This window comes from Peromyscus leucopus, chromosome 3, assembly GCF_004664715.2.
Source record: "Peromyscus leucopus breed LL Stock chromosome 3, UCI_PerLeu_2.1, whole genome shotgun sequence".
In the NCBI taxonomy this organism is placed as follows: Eukaryota; Metazoa; Chordata; class Mammalia; order Rodentia; family Cricetidae; genus Peromyscus; species Peromyscus leucopus.
Window position 1 is genome coordinate 62,301,898 of NC_051065.1, and position 22,279 is coordinate 62,324,176.

A 22,279-nucleotide genomic window follows, 5' to 3' on the forward strand; every position below is an offset into this window, starting at 1 on the left:
TATGCAACATCAGGTCAATGAGAATTTAATCGGCAGATTCAGGAATATATACTTACATTGTTACCCCAGTGCTTCCTTGATTTTATTAAGATACATTTTCTAGTTTCTGAGATTCCACAGTAGTGCCCAGCCGGTCTTGGCCTGGGAGGATGGTGTCTGCCTGCTCAGCCCTCGCCTGTCCCCAGCCTGTTCTCTTTTCCTTTCGTCATAGGAAGCGACCTTTCTTCTCCATGGCTTATGAGAAAGGCTAGAAACTAACTCGGTTGTTCTGCTTGTGGCTTACCGTTCCTTGTTTGTTTTTGTTTTTCTTGTTGTTGTTCTTTTAATTTTTCCTGCTTGGGTCTTGTTTTATTCTGAGGAACTTGTTTGACTTCATTTTTTTTTTTCTACAGTGGTTTGTGTATTTGAATCTGTTTTAAAACCTTGGGTCAGTTAAAGTACATTGAATTTTCATTCGGAGTTACTCTTCTAGGGTTGCAGGTGCAGCTTAAGGGTTGCTTGGTGAGGCGCTGAGCTTAATAGTTCAATCTGGGCATAACAGGCTTTCCAAATTTGGTTAGAACTGTAAAAATGGTTTAATTTAAAATTTTCCTTTCAGTATTTTTACTGTGTGCGTGCGTGCGTGCGTGTGTCTGTGTGTGTGTGCGCGCTGTGCATATGGAGGCCGTTTGGTGTCGTTTTTAATTGCTCTCCATCTCACTGTCCCTGGAGCTCTCTGATTGGTTAGGCTAGGCAGCAGTGAGGTCCGGGGTCTGTCTGCCTTTCTCTGCTTCCCCTGGTGCTGAGATCACAGTTGTGTAGGAGCACAGTCTCCACACCGCCAAGGATCCAAACTGAAGTCCGAACGCCTTCTCAGTAAATATTTATTTTCATTACCCCACATGTACTATGCTCATACTCTGCTGGTGTCAAAGATTTCACATTGCTCAGAATCTAAATGTCCCATAGCTTTTTCAACAGAAATATACTTTGAAAAAGTATCTAAGCAAGTAGTTATTAATTGTTAACACAAGGCACTGATCAACATTTGGGTTTGAGAAGATGGAAGGATCCCTGTGTTGTGGGGTCTTGATTATGGCTCCGAGGGTGAGGGTCTCTGGGTGAGGTCGTTGTAACAACCTTGCTTATACTGTGGATACATTGTTTATTGAGATGTCTTCATTTCAGAGATCTGGAATTACCATTCCGTTTGCAGGTGTTGGGCTTTTCGTTTCCCAGCGTCTTTATTCAGTGCACTCTCTCGACTAACAGCTGTTACGCGGCCACTCAGGACCCTTACCCACCAGCCTGTTCACATTTTTATCCTAGTCTTCCTCTCCTCACACCTCTCTGTCTGACTTGAGCTTGTGGTCTCTCTCCACTGCAGTCGCCATGCTGTGTGTACTTTGCCCACCTCCTCCTCTCCTGACTGAGAGCAGCTACCACACCCATGAAAGAAAAACAAGGCCAAACTGATGTGTTTCACAGGGTAGCCTGTCAATCATTCAACACTGACATCCACGAGTGACTGTTGGGGCTTTTGTAAGCATTTACGTTTCTGACTGAAAAGTTTGTCTCTGTTGTTTGGCTTGGCATTAATTGACCTTACATATTTGCTTTGGCCTTCCTTTTAAATATGTTCAGCCTTGGACGCTGATGCCAGGGGTAGTTGCCAGTAGAAGACATAACAAAGATACAAAGCAAAGACTAGTATGTGTAGGCTGGGCTTGTCATTTGTCAGAATAGATGAGATTAGAATTTCAGGTTTTGATTTTTGTTTGGTCGCATTAATGTCTAACTAGCAGGTATATGATTGCTATGTACCTTTTCATATTTGGTTGTTGATCTGTCAGAAAAATGTATCTCTGTTGCTTCCGAGTGCTGATATGGCTAATTATAGAAATGATTGATTTTATAAGTGTCTGTCATGTACAGTGATTTGCCACCTAAAACGTGTTCTCAATTAAAACATTGCTAAGGAAAATAATAGCTACTTAATAGAGTTGTTAAGAATTAGGACATTTATTGTCCTTACGTTGGGCTGATGGGGGGGTAGTCTGTGAGGACTCTAGACAGAGTTGGACAAGCCCTATGGGTGGGCTCTTTGGATAGAAAACCTTTTCATTTTACACTTAGATGTTTGCAGGCAACCGTGCATGGTTGGAAAAATAGAAAGGATTTTCCTGTTTTCACCACGGACTGTTATTTAATATTAAAGATTGGACAAATTCCTTGAGTTTATACTTTGCCAGTAATAAATATGACTGCTGTTCCAGCATCATTTTCTTACTGTTATTAATAAGGTGGTCATGATCTTCATGTAGACAGATCATTATGGTATTGCTTGACCCAAACAAGTTAGTAGTGATATGTTTAGAAATTCCTAGCATTTTGGCAAGCATACTGATAGTTATTAAAGACTTACACAGTCTTTCATTCATTTTAACAAATATTTATTATATCTTTGCTGTACACCAAACACTACTCAGGAAGTACTGCAAGGAATCAAACAGACCAAAAGGCTCTTGATGTGATGTTTCTCAGCTTCCACTCTAGAGGAGCTGAGAGTGATAAGCCATGTGTCTGTATGAAGAGAGACCGGCTTTACTACCTAGTGTCTGAATTGCACTGTAAGGTAGGTGCTTTAGGTATAGGACCTTATTGAGAAGGCCATATCTGAATGGGGAGTAAACAGGTAAAGGAGGCAGCTATGAAATCACCCAAGGAAAAGTATTCTAGACAGGGAAAAGCCAGCGCACAGTCCTTCAGAGTATGATTGGTGTACTTTCTGACCCATGTGGATCTGTATCTAGGGTAAAACCAGTGTCGACTGCCCTGGTTTAGGTATTAGGGTGTTAAAAGCCTCTGAAAGGGAAGTGACAAATGTTTCTTATTTCTTGTTCTTTGAAGGCAGCCACATCACACTAAGGCCATTTTCTTCAAAGGTTTGGTAACCACCTAGAAATGTTTTTACGAAGGTTTAACATTTAAAAGGACTGTAAGCCATCTAGGCTGCCTGATTTTCCAGCCAGTGCTCTTTTAAGAACTGGCCCATTGCATTTGAATTCACAGACCGTTCCCCCTGCCTCAAAAAGCCATATGGAACCCACAACTATAGAAATTTTCTAAAATACATCTATACCCATAGTGGCATGCACCAGAGGCAGTGGATTTCTGTGAGATCAGCCTGATCTACATAGTGAGTTCCAGGACAGCCAGGGCTATGTAGAAAACCCTGTTTCATACAGACAAACATACAAACAAACAAAAAATACATCTGTATACATACATAAAAAGGACTAAAATGGAGTTATCCTTTAGTGGCAACAATATTAGAAACCTGCTAGAGGCTAATAAGAACCCCAGTGTCAGAAATGTTTTTCTTCTTTTGAAATTGGAGGTTCCAAAGACCTCCAAACATTACAGGTTATTGTCATTGTTCCTGGTTACCTTCCTGAACTTGAGTGATAACCTATTACTCAAGACATTACATACTCGAGTCAAAGAACATGGGAAAATCAGCTGGTACTGACCTGGAAACTTTATTCCTACTGGCTAGCTTTCGTAAAAGTTCTGAAGCTTCTTTATGTGCTCCTGGAAATGAAAAGTAAGCACCAGACATAACATCTGGGGACTCTTCCAGTTACAGTCATGAGTGACTGGTAAGACATGCCCAGTGGTGCGGTAGTCGCATAAACATCGTGGGGTAGCCAACCACTTTCTGATTGGATTTGAGGCCCATTGTTGGCTGAGAGCCTATGGCAGGGATGGAGGCCCTCGGAGAGAACCTACTACTATTACTTTGCTCAACAGACACAATAAACTGACTCCTAATGACTTACCGTTACACCCATTGATTAAGGAACTCCTTAACCCCCTCGCCAGAGAAGCTTCTGTTTGCAATAAGTGACAACACAGATACTCAACAACTGGCCAAGGTGCAAAGAATGAAATACTACAGAATGGTTAGCTTTAAAGGGAACGTATATATCACACCCCACCCCAGAGCCCAGGAATCGTGGAAAGAGGGAGGCGGAAGAGTTGAAGAGCCAAAGGGAGTGGACGACCATAGGAAGCAGTGTCTTCCTGACACAGCAGGGCGGCTGCACGCATGCGCTTGCAGTGGTTAGGACAGCATGCACAAGACCTGTCAAGTCCAAGCCACACCAAAGCCAGCATAGAAAGTATGAGTGTACCCCTGATAAGTCAATTGTGTTCCAGTGGAAGGCCACACATCCAAGAATATTTGGGCAGCACCAATTGATGTTGAAAGGCAGCAGGGTGGGAGCGGGGGCCGCTTTTTGAAAAATGATTTATTTTTATTTTCTGTGCATTGGTGGTCTGCCTGCCTGTATGTCTTTGTGAAGGTGTCAGATCCCCTGGAGGCAGAGTTATAGACAGTTGTGAGCTGCCATGTGGTTGCTGGGAATGGAACCCAGGTCCTCTGAAAGAACAGCTGGTGCTCTCAACCACTGAACCATCCTTCCAGTTTCCTGTTTTGTTTTGTTTTTAAAGACAGGTTCTTACTGGGGCCTGAGCTTCAACAACTAGGCTGGCTGGCTAGCAGGTCTCAGGGATCCATCTATCTTCAACTTCTCAGCATTGGGATTACAAAGCATGCTACACTCATTTGTTGCCCTTACAGAGGACCCAGGTTTGATTTTCACATCCACATGATAGTTCACAACCATTCCCTTATTCCAGTTCCAGGGGGCTGATGCCCTCTTTGGGCCTTCATGGATACCAGACATGCATGTGGTGCACATAGATACATGGAGGCAAAATACTCATAAACTGAAACAAATCTAAATGGAAGGAAGGAAGGAAGGAAGGAAGGAAGGAAGGAAGGAAGGAAGGAAGGAAGGAAGGAAGGAAGGAAGGGAGGAACCTCAAAGCTTGCCACAGTTTCTGGTCTTTTATATAGGCACTCCGGACCAAACTCAAGTCCTCAGATTTAGTGCTAGCCTTCTGAATTCTTTCTGCAGCAATGGAGGTTTGAGTTTCTGATTGATAGTCTGTATAATGTTACCTAGAAAGTAGAGATGCACAGCATAGCTCTGGAGGCCAGGAAATCTGCATTGTCTATGGTACTTTTACTGTGAAGCTCTTAGAAAAATACTTCCCAGGTGGTTTTTCGAGTGTCTCATTGGCCTAGAACGTGACCAAGTGTGCTAGGCTGACTGGCCAGCAAGACACAGGGATCCACGGGCCTGCCCTTCCTAGCCTAAGACTGAAAGTGTGCTGCCACACCTGGGGTAAACCCAGATCTTTACAACAGTCTCTTCCTACCCCTTTGAATCTTGGCTTTGGAGGGTTCTAGACTTGGCCAAGATGGTGACAATCAGGCTGAAGAGATGCAGATGGCAGTGTCCACCTGTGGCAGAGTTGTTTGCTGGCACAGCTGTTGTATCCTGGGACTGGGAAGGGCTTGGCTGTCGTTCATGTCATCTTTGAAGGCTTCCTCCTGTGTTAAGGAGTCCACAGTGGAGGTAGGGAGGCCGGAGTGGCTGGAGGAGGACCATCTTTAAATGTTAGTTTTGCTACATAGTTGGTGACCATCAAAGCCGCATGCTTATGGCCTGACGTCAGCATCCCATGGTCCTCCGAACACGCTGTGCTTTTGTTTTTTATTGCTGTTTGCTTGTTAGTTGCCTGCTCCTAAGCCAAGATATCAGGCAGTTAAAATATATTTCTTGGTTGAAACTCAGAATTTGCCTTAAAGGTCACTACTCTGTCTTCCCATGTTGTTGCAAATTTGTGCCTTGTTTTCCTGATGAAGGCTCTGGATCCTTTCTTCCTGAGCATTTCCTTGCACTTGCATTTTTCGGTATGTATTTAGTGTAAAAGGTACTTCCAGCTGACAGGGCAGCTCACTGGTGCCCTGCGCCCACTGCAGTCACTACCCTCGTTTATCCGCATTACTATTTTAGTTTTGCTTTAATTACTTTTGTTTTTTAAGTTGACTTGTGAAATATCTAGTAGTTGGTTAGCAAATAATTTAAAAATAGCTGAGGGCACAATCTTGTTCAAAAAGCTTAATGTTTAAAGTGAGGTTTACTAATTAATTTGCTTTGTCTTGTTTTTTAGGGATGATTTTTAATTGGCTGTAGAAATAAGTGATTTATAAGTTGTATCTTTGTGCAGATACCAATATACATGGGTTTCTTAGGTAGTGTTTCCTTGTCCTCAGTTCACCTGGAATGTTTATATGTGCTGCTACTTGATATGATATTTTGTTCTGACTTTGTTTTTACATGATAAAGAGACAGAACAATTATTGAAACTCTTTATTTGACAATACTGTTAGAATTAGAGTGGGCTCTGGGATAGAGTAGACTCTTTGATTAGAAAGTCGGACTTTCTTTTTTGAGTTGGTTATGAGTTTTTTGTTGGCTAGTTTTTTTTTTTCCCAGGGGTGTAGGGGAGGGCACTGTTTGTTTTTGAGCCAAGGTCTCACTTTATAGGCCAGGCTTGGAATTCACTGTGTAGCACAGGCTGGCCATGAACTCAGATGGCCATCTTGCCTTCTCCTCCCAAGTGCTGAGATTATAATTATGAGCCTCCACTCGTGACTGTGTGGAAGGGACTTTCCATGTCCTGTGATGGGACGTACTGCAGCACTTGATCCTGGTCCTGCAGAGTTAAAGCTTGAAGACGGTGGCCACGCTGAGCGCAGCCCAGAGCAAAGGTGAAGCAGTGTTCATTAACAGGCGGCTGGATGTGTCGGCTCTTTCGTTGCTTTGTTTTTCCGAGTGTTGACACAGTGGGGACAATGGGTAGGTTGGGAGGTTTGGAAATCAGTGAGTGTTCAGTAGCTGACTGAGGAGTGTTCGGGGGTCTAACATGCCTATCTTTCTTTTTTAGGACTTTGAAAATGGCCCTTGAGCTATGCTAGGTCTATAATGGGAAGTGTCACAGTTCGGTATTTCTGTTACGGGTGCCTCTTTACATCTGCTACCTGGACAGTTCTGCTTTTCATTTATTTCAACTTCAGTGAAGTGACTCAGCCCCTTAAGAATGTGCCCATCAAGGGGTCTGGCCCCCATGGACCATTTCCCAAAAAATTCTACCCACGTTTTACTCGAAGTCCAGGTCGAGTATTAGATCCGCAGTTTAAAGCAAACAGAATGGACGATTTGATGAATAACCGCATCGAAGATAATGGCCTCTCAAAATCTTCCTCCGAGCTGGGTAAGTAATCAGGTCTGTGCTCTGTAAACCGTGTGTTGTTCAGGATTAGAAATATCCTATTGTCCCCAAAGTTACATGGTTCTAGTTAGATCTGAGCAGGAGCTGCTTCGAGGGAAGTCGTTTAAAGTCGGAACCCAAAGCTTATAGGAGCCCTTTTTATATAAAAGCTTATGTGTAAATTTTTGTGGGGCATGGGTTCCTATAAAAACTTGATGAGACTGGGGTCTGCTGAAGTCCTTTCGGATTTAATAATCGATTTCCTTTATGGAACAGTATCAGTATTTTTTCTCTGGTCACAAATAATTTGTCTTGTGAGTGTAATAAAACGTGGGGGGGGGGGTTGTTAGTTCATTTATTTGTGGTTTTTGTTTGTTTGTTTTTTGTTTTTGTTTTTTGAGACAATGTATCTCTAGCTGGCCTGGAACTCACTATGTAGTCTAGGACAGAAATCTGCCTGCCTCTTGTCTCCCTAGTGCTGGTATTAAAGGTATGTGCCAACACATAACAAAGTAGTCTTAAAAATAATGGTTTTGAACACGGTTAGGGCACACTTGGTTTGCATTGAATTGATGAGACTCTGACGTCAGCCCCAGCTTACTCATTTGAAACCTACAACTGCAGACAGCCAATTGAAAACTACAGTGATATAATCTGACTACAGTGGTGAGGTCAAGGCTTCAGGAGACCATCACATCATAGTGGCTGTTGAGATCATCTTTCCAGACTTAAGGCACTGACTGTAATTTCACTCTCTTTCAGGTATGATTTTCAATGAACGTGATCAGGAATTGAGAGACCTGGGCTACCAGAAACATGCCTTTAATATGCTTATTAGTAACCGCTTGGGATACCACAGAGATGTGCCAGACACCAGGAATGCTGAGTATGCTCCTTATTGGCTTCTGATGAATTCCAGTGACAGTGTTTTAACGCCAGTGTGAGCAGTCAAGGGCAATGTTCAGTTTGCACTTAGTATTTGGCATAGCAGAACAGTGCACTGGATTCCACTCCTGCTACTCTTGAAGCACCATGGTCTGAGAGTGCAATGATGCAGTTTTAGAGCTTGCTGTATGTCTTTGGACATTTCAAGTCAATTACCTGAACCTAAACTTCAAAAAAAATTCTTATTGCATTTATGGCAATAAGGAATTGAAACTAGTGACTTAGTACTTTTTCATAATCTTCTGTGCTTCTTTCAAAGGCTTTTTGTTCTTGTAGTCAGTCGTGGCACAGTTCGTTGAGCACCTTCAGTCTGCCAGGCAGTGCATAGGCCTGGACAGATGAGGTGTACCCTGGGTTCACAGGGCTCAGTCTCTGTGGGGCAGGTGAGGAAACCAGTTATTGCAGTGGCATGAAATGGGGCCTAGATGGGGCTGCTGGAGCAGTGTGGCCTCACCGCAAGTGGTTCCACTGGAGCAAGGAGCCTTTCCCCTGGAGAGACAGCACAGAGGGCTCTGAAGTATGAGTGCTGTGTTGAAGGCTAAGGACTGACCCTCATCCACTTAGGCTCTGGGGAGAGCTGCGGGAGGCTGGAACTAGGCGGGACAGAGGAAAGAGGTCAGGACCCTGAGTTTATTCTTTAACAGCTTTGTTGTTGCTCAGTCACCTATGCAGCAGCTGCTGTGTCCATGGCAGCTCTTCTGTCATCTAAGAATATCACAGTTCTCTCAAAGCTTTTTACGCTATTAGGCAAAAACTAAAAATTTCAGAGACGAAGTTTTATTATGTATTACTGTGTTTCCACTTGGAACCTCATTGAGAAGCTAGATGTCAACCTCAGAGTGCTACACATGCAGTAACTTCATGAAAAACAACTCATTATGTAACTTCTCTACCAAAAGAAAGAAACCACATTTTAAAAGATAATTTTTGTTTGTTTGTTTGTTTTTTTGGAGACAGGGTTTCACTGTGTAGCTTTGCACCTTTCCTGCATCTTGCTCTGTAGACCAGGCTGGCCTCGAACTCACAAAGATCCACTGCCTCTGCCTCCCGAGTGCTGGGATTAAAGGCATGTGCCACCACCGCCTGGCATAAAAGATAAATTTATTAACATGATGTAAAGCAAAGACTAAACCACAGTGTTTTTGTAAATGCTTAAAATTTGCTGTAATGTCAGAAAGAACCTGAACAAGATAGCAGGAAATAACCCAAGACATTGGAGCCTCTTGAACTGTCAGATTTTCTTGTTTTGATTGTTAAAGGTGTAGAGGAAAGTCCTACCCAACTGATCTGCCAACTGCTAGTGTTGTTATCTGTTTCTACAACGAAGCCTTCTCGGCCTTGCTGCGGACTGTGCACAGTGTTGTGGACCGCACGCCAGCACACCTTCTGCATGAGATCATCCTTGTCGATGACAACAGTGACTTTGGTAAGTGATACTGTGCCTGCTCACGATTCATCGAGGTTCTTATTCACTGTGTGATGCAGCCACAGCTGAGCTTACAGCCTGTCCATTGATTATAGAATGATTTTACTGAAGTACTTTATCTTTGTAATCTGCTTACAGTGTTATCCAAATTTACCCCTGGGGAATTTCCCCTTGGCTTGCTTTTGAAAATGTCCATTATGAATTAAGCTCAGATTGATAGGAAGTTATGAAGACTTCTGTTTGCTCTTCAACCGATTTCCCATGTTGGTTCTTTTATACTTAGAGTACAGTGTAGAAAACAGAATTCCACAATGGAGAATATCCTGCATGAAGATTGTTAGCAACAGCAGTCTTGAGAAGCACACTGCATCACCCAGCAGCCCCTGATGCTCCCATTTAGAGTTATACTCTGTCTTTGTATCCCTAGTATCCTTCCGTGGCATCTGGTGATCTCTAATTTTGTCATTTCAAAAATGTAATCTAGATGGATATGCAGTATGTGCCCTTTGAGACTGGCACTTTTCTTCTGTCACAGTGCTGTGGACCATGCTTATAGAATAAGTGTGCTACACCAGTTGTTCCCAGAGTGGACTGCATTCAGAAAGCTCTTAGATGCCAGTTTTCTGAGAATCACCGTGTATTTTACATACCTTTCTTTAACTGTAGATCTTCATAAAGAAAAGCTTTCTACTATTTACTCCACTCAGCTCTTAGCCTCCTTCAAGATGAGTGGGGATCCTTTGTACAGAGATGGAGATAGAAGGAGAAGTGACTTGCTCAGGATAGCTTTTGGGAGGTCCAGTGGAAGTTCTACTTAGTCTGCTGGCTTCCAGCCTCCTCCCTTTAGCACAACACTGCAGACCCAGTGATGGGGTGGCATGGAGACATTCTCCATGTACGCAACAACTCTTTAGACCCTCCGTAGCCTCAGTAGAGCTCAACACCAGTATACTTATGGACTGATGAATGAACGCAACACCCATGAGACCATAATATTCAAACCTGGGTAAATATAGGAAATTTATGGGAGAAATGTTGGAGCGGTTCATAGACATCAAAACTTATCCTTTTTTTGTTGTTGTTGCTTGGTTGTTTTTTGTTTTTGTTTTTTTGAGACATGGTCTTTCTATGTAGTTCTGGCTGTCCTGGCACTCCTATGTAGAACCAGGCTGGCCTTGATCTCAGAGAAGTCTGCCTGCCTCTGCCTCCCAAGTACTGGACTTAAAGATGTGTAACACCACACCTGGATTTTTTTTTTTTTTTTTTTTTTTTTTTGTAGTCTAGGCTGGCCTCAAATTTACTATCAAGCCAAAATGGGCATTGAAATTGCAGGCAAGAGCCTTCATGTTTGGCTTCATTTCAGACATTGTCTATTGAAATACACATGTAAGGCAGCTCTTGGCTAGGTTCCAACTTGCACTCTGGGTTTCTTTTTCCTCCGACAGAGGATGCTGGGATGCTTTACAGTGAGGCAGAGTCCAACACATTTCTTTGATCACTTGTAGATCTTGACTTAGGTTGCAGATACAATTTTAGAAATGGTTATAAGATGCCTTGGTGTGTGTCTCATATGGTGTGAGTAATTATGGAACTGTTCTTTTCAGATGATTTAAAAGGAGAGCTAGATGAATACATCCAAAGATACCTGCCTGCAAAAGTCAAGGTCATAAGAAATAGGAAACGTGAGGGATTGATCCGAGGAAGAATGATTGGAGCAGCCCATGCTACAGGTACATCTGTGCTGTGGCTCTGTGGTTTTGGATGCCTACAGAGGTCCACAGAAAGCCTTAGTTACTGTTCTGTTGCTGTGAGGAGACACCATGAGCAGGACAGCTTATAAAAGAAAGCATTTGACTGTGGGCTTATGGTCTCAGAGGGTCAGTCCAGGACCATTATGGCACAGTAGCTGAAGCTTACATCTGACCCACAAGCAAGAGGCAGAGACAGAGCTAATAAGGGTTTTTGAAACCTCAAAAAGCCCACCTCCAATGACACACCTCCTCTGACAAGGCTACACCTCCTCATCCTTCCAAACAGTTTTATCCAGTGGGACCAAGCATTTGAACATGAGCCTTTGGGGGCCATTCAGTCCACTCATTCAGTCTCATTCAAACCAGTACACCATGTTTTCATTGGTTGTTGTCCAAACAAGTGAAGAAGCTTGTTCTGTTTGGGAAGATTTCATAACTGACCTGCTGCCCTAAAGCACAGAGTACAAAAATTACTGCTAGAACCCTCACAGACCTATTTCAGTAGTGGCTTTTTAGTTAATTATTGGCCTCTAAAATAGGTTTCTTATCTTGCTGCTTACATAACTAGAAAAGTCCAAGCTAACAAGTAACTGAACTTTTAAAAATTTCATACAGAAACATATAAACTTCAAACTGCTTGACTTGAATTATGCTAATAGTTGTTATTGTGGAGTGCACAGCTCTAGGGTCAGGGTCAGGATTTTACTTGGTAACTGTAATCAGTGTTTAACACTGATAGCATGTAGGAAAGAGTCTCTGTTGTTGTTGGGAGGTTTCCAGGCCCCTCTCTCCATCATGTGGCACACACCAGTCTCCCCCTGACTATAGAGAGCAGGTGCAGACCAGCCTTGTGTAGAGAGTACACTCTAGTCCTCTTGGGCTTCCCTTGTGTCCTTTGTTTTGAGCCCAGGCTGGCTTCCTACTTGCTATGTAGCTGAGGATGATCTTGAACTCAGGGCCCCTGCTTCTACTTCCCAAGCACTGGGATTATAGACATGTACCACCACACCTGGCTGGATCTCTTTTATGTTTACCTAGAAAGATAGAGGTGTAAGGTTGGCATTCCTGATTTTCTTTTATTGATCTTGACTAAAATAGTTTCCTTTAAAAGTACAGACAAATGAATCTGGTTAAAGTAGCTCCTGGGCATATCAGAAGTCAGGAGGTCAGTTCGGTAAGTCCTGACTTGAGTCTTTCCCTCATAGCAGTGTCACCTGTGCCCTGCTGTGAACTGCTCTGCCTCAGATCCCACCCCCCAACCCCCGCAGGGTCTGTGATGATAAGCACTGGGCATCACCACACTCCCCTGTAGCCATGGTAGCCATGGGCCATTGCATTTGTTGTACTTGGTTGGGATCTCACTTTTGGGATTTGGTCTTTTTCTTTCAAAACCTCTTGTGATCTGAAGCAGTGGACAGGAAATGAGAGCAGCCCTCTGCATCCAGCCAGAGCCAGTGCCCTAGGTCAGTGAGACATCTGCTTCTCCAGGGCCGTAGCCAAAACTAAAGAAAGTTGGCTGTGCTGGAGAAAACTCTGGAGCGTTGAAGATTGTGCCATTTGAACCACTGTACTGCCGCAGTGCATATTTACTGTTACTGTTATGACCTCCTTGTCTTCCTTCAGATAAGGCGTAGGATCTGCCCGGTTCAAGACAGTTTGAGATCGCTATGGCAGGTTTGGTGCAGCCATGTAGAATCTTACTGCATTTAGTTAATTAACTTGGCCTCATTTTGAAAAAGTAGTACTTTCAGAATTAAGAAAAGCTATGAAGACATTTCTCCTTAAAGAAACCCTGACCTCAGCCGGGCAGTGGTGGCGCACACCTTTAATCCCAGCACGCTGGAGGCAGAGGCAAGTGGATCTCTGTGAGCTTGAGGCCAGCCTGGTTTACAGAGTGAGTTCCAGGATAGGCTCCAAAGCTACACAGAGAAACCCTGTCTTGAAAAAAAACAAAAACAAAAACAAAAAAAACAAAACCCTGACCTCGTTTTCCACTGAGCACCGATGATGCTGAGAAGTGTGCATTCTGTATTAGGTAATTGCTAGATGTTTTATGTACACATTGAGTTTGTGGACAGCCAGGGAACTATGTGGCTAATTTGCTGACATCATTGAAAACTTAGGGGTATTTTTTTCAATAATTTGTTTTAATAAATCATGTAAAATCTATTCTGATGCTTATTTAGAACAATCCTACTCTCTGATAATTCCAGTTTCTCAAATAAATTTGGAGTTCTCAAAACCAACAGTTCTCAACCTTGCTCACATTTATCCAGAAGATGCAAAGGTAACAACAAGAAGATGCAAAGATAACAGGATAAAGTTTTAGTCATTTATCTTGCTAATACGGCTGAAAGAATCCCTTAGAGCCCTATGGGAAATAAGAAGTGAGCTGGAGGTAGTACAGTGGAGAATCCAGGGGAGAAGGGTGATATGTGTGGACGGTGTCAAACTGTGGTTGGCACAGCAGTCCGTCTTTGAAGGAAGTTACCATAGTGTCAGCTCTCAGTGATGCTAAGCCATTGGTTAGCCACTGGTGCAGTTCTAAGGCAGGGATGTACTCCATTAGATACTTGGAGTAAAAGGACTGTAGTAAAAGTGGACTCCACACCTGGCCAGTGTCACTGCAAGAACACACAGGGCCTGCTGCCCCTGGAGAGGAGGAGTCTCTTCAGTTGCCTAACAGCTTGTTGGGGTCGTACATGTGGTTTGTGGTCTCTCCATGACAGTGCACATTTCAGAGAAAACTCTTGGCCAAAGGACTTATTTTCCTGAATCCAGTTGGCAGTGCAGAGAATAGTTTCTTGATGGGGGTGGTCATGGTGGCCATCCATGGCCTGTACATAACATCCCCATCCTTGCTGCTCAGCTGCACCTTGGCCAAGTGCCAGGTGCCACTTTCCCACCTTCTCCCTTCACCTGGGCAGGAGAAGTCCTCGTGTTCCTAGACAGCCACTGTGAAGTCAACGTGATGTGGTTGCAGCCCTTGCTGGCCGTCATCCTTGAGGATCCACATACTGTGGTGTGCCCCGTGATTGACATCATCAGCGCTGACACACTGGCCTACAGCTCATCCCCCGTGGTCCGGGGAGGTTTCAACTGGGGACTGCACTTCAAGTGGGATTTAGTTCCTGTGTCCGAGCTGGGAGGGGCTGACGGGGCCACTGCACCAATCAGGTAAGAGAGGCGGGCAGAGTCCACCAGCTTTTCCTTAGGAAAGAAGAGTGTATTAAGGAAAACCTTCTCTGTAAGGGGCAAGGGTCTTGATCTAACTTACCCAGTACAAAAATTTTGAAGCGAGGTGCTACAAAGAGAGACCCTGTCTCAAAAACGCAACAAATTTTGTTTTCATTTTTTTGTTTGTCTTTGAGACAGGATTTATCTCTTTAATAGTTCTGGTTGTCCTGGAACTCACTCTGTAGACCAGGCTGGCCTCGAACTCAGAGATCCACCTCCAGTAAATATTCTTAGGGGTACAGTTTTATATAAGCCGAGCCCAGAGTTAAGAGTAAGAAACTGTTAGTGCCCCTAAGTGTTGTGTCATTTGTGAGAGAGGCAAATAGGTAACTGCTTCTGGGGTAGTGTGGGTGCCCCTGTGTGCTGTGGTCTGTGTCAGACTCATCTCCAGTTCATCACTCTTTGTCTGAGATGAGAAGTGTTTTAGAATTCAGGTATTTTTGTTGTACGTTGGAATATTTGCATGTCCATAACTGGAGATTTGGGGATGGAACCCAAGTCTAACTGTGTAATGCACTTGTGCTTCATACTTTTTTGTACAAGACCTGAACGTAACTTGATGCAGCCTTCAGGAACCTCTGTTGCAGACAAGAAGTCATATCAGTCCTTTTTTAGTTTTTTTAATTTTTCATATACTATATTTTTGTCATATTCTTTCCCCTCACCAACTCCTCCCAGATCTCCCTCCCTCCCCACCCAACTTCATATTTCTTTCTTTCTTTCTTTTTTTTTTTTTTTCGAGACAGGGTTTCTGTTTCTCTGTATAGCTTTGTGTCTTTCCTGGAACTCACTTGGTAGCCCAGGCTGGCCTTGAACTTGGGATTAAAGGCGTGCGCCACCACCGCCCAGCTTTTTTTTTTTTTTTTGGGGGGGGGGGATATTTCTTTCTTAAAAAACACTCAAGAACAAAAAGCACACACAGAAATACCCTCCCCTCCCCAGAGTCCACTCTGTGCTGACAACTGTTCCAGTGCATGGCCTGCTTTGCCATAGACTCGGTGGCACCCTGTTGAAGAAAAGGAATTTCCCTCCCAGCAACTCTCATTACAAACACAGTCTTGGCCGTCTTAGTTCTGATTCCTTTGAAGATACTTTTTTTTTCCAAAATGTTTTTCAGACATGTATAAATAGATTTGTTGTTTTGTTTTTTAAATACAGACTGGGCTCATGCCATGTAACTAACTGCCATACCTGCAGGATTGGGGATTGAAGCCAGGGATTTCCACCTGCTCTACAAGCCCCCTTACCAGCTGAGCCACATCTAGTCCATGTAAATGGTTTTCAGCGTATCTAGTTCTCTCCCAAGCTTTCAATCGTCTCTTTTTTCTTTGAGTGTATTGAGTAGTTATTTTGAAGTCTGTTTGATAGCTTCATAATTAAAACTTTCACATCTGTTTTTGTTGTAGACTGTTTCTCTTTTCTGTGATTTACCCTCCCTGGTTTTGCTTATTTATCTGTCTGCTCTTTTGTTAGACCTTCTAGAGTTCTTCTGTAGGCAGTTTCGGACAGTAGAACCCGCGCATGAATCCCTAGCTTCAGGTCAGGAGGTCACATGCCTAGAGGTTGGGACTGAGCCTTTGGGTAATGCCTGCTGCAGGGGGCTACAACTTCAACCCCAATTGTCCACTGTTGGCAAGCTGCTGGGAGGGAGGGTGGGAGGGAGGGACCGACCCTCATGTGTTAGGAGTTAACAGAATCCCTGGCCTCAAACCAGATGCCAGTAGTGGCCCCCCCATCCCACTCACATGCTAAGTATGATGGCTCTAAATATTCAGAGCTCCGAACGCTCTAACATGGATGTCACTGCTGGCACAGTCAGCCTCTTGAGAGTGCTGCTGATGCTCTTCAGCTCAGAAGGGAGACTGTCTCTGTGGCAGCAGGCCCTGGACTCAGGTTTTGTCCAGTGCCTCTACTAGGCCATCAAAAGGAATTAAGTCATTTGAGTTGGGTGTTTATCAAACTTGGTTACAGTAAGAATAGTACTTTGATACTTAGAATGTAACCTTATGCCAGATATAGCCCCAGCAATCCAGAAATTCAGGTATGTGGCCTAGCTTGCTCCCTTATAGGATGAAAATGTTTCCTTTATATCTGTTATCCTTTTATTGTTTACCTTTTCTCTAATGACAGCTAATCTACTGTGTCCTAGAGTCACAGAGACTCTGTAAACAATAGGTAACTGGTTCTATTGAATGAGCACAGGCTGTGGTCCTTTTCTAGGTCACCTACAATGGCTGGAGGATTGTTTGCAATGAATAGACAGTATTTCAATGATCTTGGACAGTATGACAGTGGCATGGATATCTGGGGAGGAGAAAATCTGGAAATCTCATTTCGGGTAATTTTGGTTTTGTGTGTGTTCTGTTATTAAATTGTCTGTAATGGAATATAATTGCAGTTTAGGGGCAAAGAGAACCTTCTGAGCAGGTGGGCCCCACCTACCACCCATCTGGACCTGTCTGCAGAGTCCCCGTCAGCCCATAGCACAGTACTTATACATGTCTATTTATAATTTTGAAAACATACCACTGTGGTGCTTTAAAGGGCAGTTTTTCTCCAAATTTTTTTTCGGGTTGAAAGTTTATATAGATATCATTGGTTCAGTTTTCTTTTGTTCTCTTTCTTTTTAGCAAAAGTAAATGAATTCCATAATTGTTAAAAGTATATACTCTCACACATGACACGACATGCATATGTGTTAAAAGGTTCTTTAAAAAAATGTGTGTTTGCACAAGCACACACATGTGCTATGGTGCTCATGTGGAAGCCATGCCACAACTTATAGGAGTTGGTTCTCTCCTTCTGCCGTGTGGCTCCTGGAGATCGAACAGGAGTCAACAGGCTTGGCTTGGTGGCAAGCACTTCTGCTCCCTGAGCCAGCCTCCCAGCCTCCCAGCCCTGCCTGCAACCAAGTACTCTTGAATCTGAATCACTTGTATCATTTAGAAAAAAAGACTTTGGACTTGGGGAGATGGCTCAGTGGTCCAACCACTCTCCCTGCAAGCAAGAGTAGAGATGTCTGGGTCCTGAGAGCCCGTGTAAACATCAGGCTGGCATGGCTGCTCATCTGTAGTTCTAGCCCTGGAACATAGACACAGGATCCCCAGACAAATTACTAGCCATACTAGTGAGCTCTAGTGTGATTTGAGACACTGCCTCCAAAGGATGCGGTAGAAGAGTGGTAAAGGGGAGCCCCCAACCCCTTTAAAAGATAGATTATTTATGTAGTTTATGTACATGGGTATTTTGTTTGCATTTCATCTGCACACAAGAAGGGAGCATCAGATCCCACTATAGATGTGAGTCACCATGTGGTTGCTGGGAATTGACCTGAAGACCTCTGGAAAAGCAGCCAGTGCTCTTAACCGCTGAGCTGTCTCAAGCCATCTCTCAGGCCCCAAGATTCCCAATATTCACCTTAGGCCAGCGTTCATCTCATGCATGTGCACTGCATATGCAGGCATGTCACACACATGCAAACGTGTGCATATGCAGGAACACTGCACAAACATGTAAGAAAAACGAGTTGTTTTCTTAGAAACAAAGTATATAAAAGAAAGTACATGGGCCAGGTGTTGGTAGTGCACACCTTTAATCCCAGCACTTGGGAGGCAGAGGCAGGCAGATCTCTGTAAGTTTGAGGCCAGCCTGGTCTACAGAGTGAGTTCCAGGACAGGCACCAAAGCTACACAGAGAAACCCTGTCTTGAAAAAAACAAAAACAAAAACAAACAAACAAAAAACAAAGTACATGAAAAACAGAAGACCAGCTAATAAGCATAACTGTTTTCAAATCCTTAAGAGCAAGTCCATTAATGCAACAAAGGATGATAACATAATTCAGACACATGGGAGCAAATGAATGTTTTCAGAATTGGTTGCCTTTTTAATTTCAGGAAGACCTAATTTTTAAATGTCCCTACTATCTTCTGAGTAGATCTCATGGAGAAACACCTGTAAGTTGCATAGCCACCATTCATACAGGCTGGTGCGCGGGCTGCTTCTGTCTGAACTGTCCGTCGTTGTCTGTTTGCTTCTGCCTAGATCTGGATGTGTGGCGGTAAGCTCTTCATCATCCCTTGCTCAAGAGTAGGACACATTTTCCGGAAAAGGCGGCCATACGGATCTCCTGAAGGCCAGGACACCATGACACACAACTCCCTGAGGCTGGCCCATGTCTGGTTGGATGAGTACAAGGTGAGTGTCTGTGTCTGTCACCCCCCTCGTGCTTGTTCTTCTTGGCTGACCTTCACTGCTGTGCCATCTCTCTGGGCTTCTTTTCACCCGGGAGTCACTCAGTTTGGGTTCTCACCTGACTTCTGAGTGTGATTTGTAAGCATTGGAAGCAGCTCTGTTTTAGTGCACTGATCCTTCTGTGCCCATCAGAGTTTGGGACTCCACAGAACTGGGCTGCACTTCCTCACCCACTGGACTTCACTGCTCACTCAAGATTCCTTTCCCATTGCTGCCCTACCTTATACAACTTTGTTTTCTTTGCAGAATCTTTGTCAAGTATAAGTTGCATGTTAATTTTAGAGCGTTTTGTCACATCAAAAAGAAATACTGTACTTTTCATGTTTCACCTCTGACCACAGCTCTACTAGACAACCACATCTGTCTCCTGGCTCCAGTCTTCCCTAGATCTCTCACACATCTGTGCCCTTCTCTGTGGCTTTCACTTGGTGTTTGTGTTTAGGCTGGGCTGTGTTGTAGCTGGTCTCAGCACTTCACTACTTCCCATTGCTCAGGGATACTCTATCCATCTGGCCATCACCTGGGCATTTGACTTGTTTACACGTTAACTCTTAGGAAAATGCTGCTGTGATTATTTGTGTGCAGTTGCTACTGTCATTGAAATGGGTTGGTCTCGAACTCTATCCTTGTGCCTTCCTGCTCTGGGATTACAGGCGTGCATGCACTAGGGTGCCTGGCAAAGTACCTGAGCTCTTATTTTGGAGACAAAAGATGGATAAGAGGATGTACAGTAATTGCAACCCTGTGATGTAAAGGGAAATGGCAGCAGATGCCCAGGCTGTGAAGTGCTGAGGAGGGAGCTGGGAGCAGAGACGGGCTCAAAGCATGCAAAGGTTCTGTTTGTCTCTATCCCTCTCCTAACCCAGAGCTCCGGGGGCTCGGCCTCTTGTGAATTGTTATCATCTGCGTGTGGCAGAGATCCCACAATGTGGCTTGCTGACCTCTTGGCTCTGGCCACTCAGGTTTGCAGGGTCTCACTCATTTCCCTGGTCAGATGAATACAGACACTTAATGCACTTGCTGTGTAGACACTGCATGCCTGAGTGAAGAAGCACCAGCTATGTTCCTGTAAGAACTCATTGAAGAGACAGCAGTCACCCAGTCAGAAGTCTTGTCAGTAGTCATGTGACCACTTCATGTGGAGTACAGTGCTGTGAGCTGAGTGCTGAGCTGCACTGTTCTCCATGGGCCTTGCATATGACACTGGGCAGCAGCTTCTCCAAGGGAGCCAGGCTTGTAAATGATAAAACCCCACTCTTTAACAGCAGGGCTCGCTATCCAGTCTCGTGAGTTCCAGGCCAGCCAGGGATACGCAGTGAGACCCCGTCTCAAAAACAAAACAACCCCCCCCATCATTATGAGCTTGAAAGTGTGCCACTATGTAACTTTTCTGACAAAATCATAAATTACTTTATTGTGTAGTGAAGTGGCATCAGTATTTGGAAGAACTGCACAGCCATAGACCAGTGCTTTTCAAGTAAGTAGTACAAACCTTGCATGTATAAAAAGAACATTCAAAGAGGAAGCAAAAGCAAATGGGAATCTCACTGGTATGATTTCTTATTTTCTATCATAATTAAAATATCAAAGTTACTGAGTTATATGCTAGACATGCTGCTGTGTAGTGGTCCCAGCACTGGGAAGGCTGAGGCAGGACTGCTAGAGGCCATTCTGGGCTGTGTGCTTATACTGTATCAGAAAATTACAAATAACTTATATTAAACATTTAATACAAGAATAGCCATATTTGTAATAGCTTTGAAAATACTCCTTATGTTTGTACTACATTTTTTCATGAGGTTTTATTTTAAAGCAGTGAGATGGCTGAGTGGTAAATATGTTTGCCGCACAGGTCTAGCAATCAGCTTGATCCAGAATCCCACCCAAAGGTGGAAAGAGAATCAGCCCCATAGAGTTGGCCTCTGACTGCCACAAATGCACCAAGGCAAGCACCCCTCCATGTATCAGGGTAAATGTACATATGAGCCACATAAAAAAAGATGAGTTTCTAGACAGTGGTGGTGGTGGCACACACTTTCAATCCCAGCACTCAGGAGGCAGAGGCAGGTGGATCTCTGTGAGTTTGAGGCCAGCCTGGTCTACAAAGCGAGGTCAGGACAGCCAGAGCCACACAGAGAAACCCTGTCTTGGGGGGAAAAAAAAGGTTTTACTAAATGAATTAAAAAAATTAAAACTGTTGGTTTTTTGTTTTTGTTAGTGGTACTGTTTCTAAGATAGGGTCTTACCATGTAGTCTTGACTGGCCTGGAGCTGCTACATAGCCTCTGTGTCTTTAGTGCTGAGATTAAAGGTGTGTGCAGCCATGTCTAGATCCATGGAATCCTGGACCTTCAGCTCATGTTGAGAATAATAGAGGTCAGAGTTTGAGTCACTCATCTTACACATCATCTGTTGTCTTAGTGTTCTGATGCTGTGACGAGACATCATGACCAAAGCAACTTCTATAAAGGAAAACATTTAACTGGGCTGGCTTGCTTACAGTTCAGAGGTTTAGTCCATTATCATGGTGGGAAGCAAGGCAGCATGCAGGCAGACATGGTGCTGGAGAAGGAGCTGAGAGTCCTACATCTTCCTGCAATAGGAAGTCAACTGAGACACTGGGTGTCTTGAGCCCACCTCCACAGTGACACACCTACTCCAACAAGGCCTCACTTCCTAACTTCCTCACTCCCCTGGGGGGGCATTTTCTTTCAGACTACTACATCCACCGAGTTAGATTTTCCTCCAATTTGTCCTCTGTGAAATCAAATATATCTTGAGTTTATGTTATGGTTAGTGACAGGCATGTGGAAAGTTCCTGTTGATACTTTGACATTAAGAAAACACAAGACCGTGTTTTCCTCAAAGAATGTATAATATATTTCCAGCAGCAAATTCCATTTTTCTTTATTTTTAAATTTAGGAGCAGTATTTTTCCTTAAGACCTGATTTGAAGACCAAGAGCTTCGGAAATATCAGTGAGCGTGTTGAATTGAGGAAGAAATTGGGCTGTCAATCTTTCAAGTGGTATTTGGACAATATTTACCCTGAGATGCAGCTACCTGGCCCGAACGCCAAACCTCAGCAGCCCATCTTCATCAACAGAGGGCCCAAGCGCCCCAGGGTCCTTCTGCGTGGACGGGTGAGGCAGCAGCAGTCCTATCTGACGGTTCCACTGGGAGGGGCATAGCAGGAAGGTTTTCTGAGGTCCTGTGATAAATCTAGATTTAGCTCAGATTTAATTTCATTTTTGAGGGGGTTTCTCTCTTCTCTAGTAGAAAAGCTTACAAATTTTAATGTGTTTGCTGTTTACACCCAGGTCAAGATCCTGTACTTACTGCCTTGGAGGGACTGGGACCTCATGTAGATTATGTATCAGCTTCCAAGAGTAGAGACACAGTCGGGGACAAAGGCAGTGTGAGACCTGAAATGATCCTTTCAAAGGGAGATGAGCAGGAAAATGCAGCAGCTGTTACTGGTCAGTCTCAGCTCTAGGAACCA

The 22,279-nt window shown here is 43.9% G+C and overlaps 1 protein-coding gene across 5 annotated transcripts in view; it reads left to right on the forward strand.

Annotated features, from left to right (window-relative positions):
• Galnt11 (polypeptide N-acetylgalactosaminyltransferase 11) overlaps positions 1-22,279 on the forward strand; it is a 30,994-nt gene that overhangs the window by 5,024 nt on the left and 3,691 nt on the right. For 3 of the 5 annotated variants that reach the window (XM_028879504.1, XM_028879506.1, XM_028879505.2), the window contains exons 2-9: positions 6,844-7,170; positions 7,930-8,053; positions 9,372-9,538; positions 11,143-11,268; positions 14,217-14,466; positions 16,747-16,864; positions 18,570-18,722; positions 21,702-21,920. In XM_028879504.1, coding sequence (XP_028735337.1) covers positions 6,882-7,170; positions 7,930-8,053; positions 9,372-9,538; positions 11,143-11,268; positions 14,217-14,466; positions 16,747-16,864; positions 18,570-18,722; positions 21,702-21,920 — 1,446 coding nt within the window. In that variant the 5' untranslated portion in view covers positions 6,844-6,881. Of the gene's footprint in view, positions 1-6,481; positions 6,756-6,843; positions 7,171-7,929; positions 8,054-9,371; positions 9,539-11,142; positions 11,269-14,216; positions 14,467-16,746; positions 16,865-18,569; positions 18,723-21,701; positions 21,921-22,279 lie in introns of those variants that run through there. The other 2 variants (XM_037203736.1, XM_037203735.1) reach the window with 2 other exon arrangements.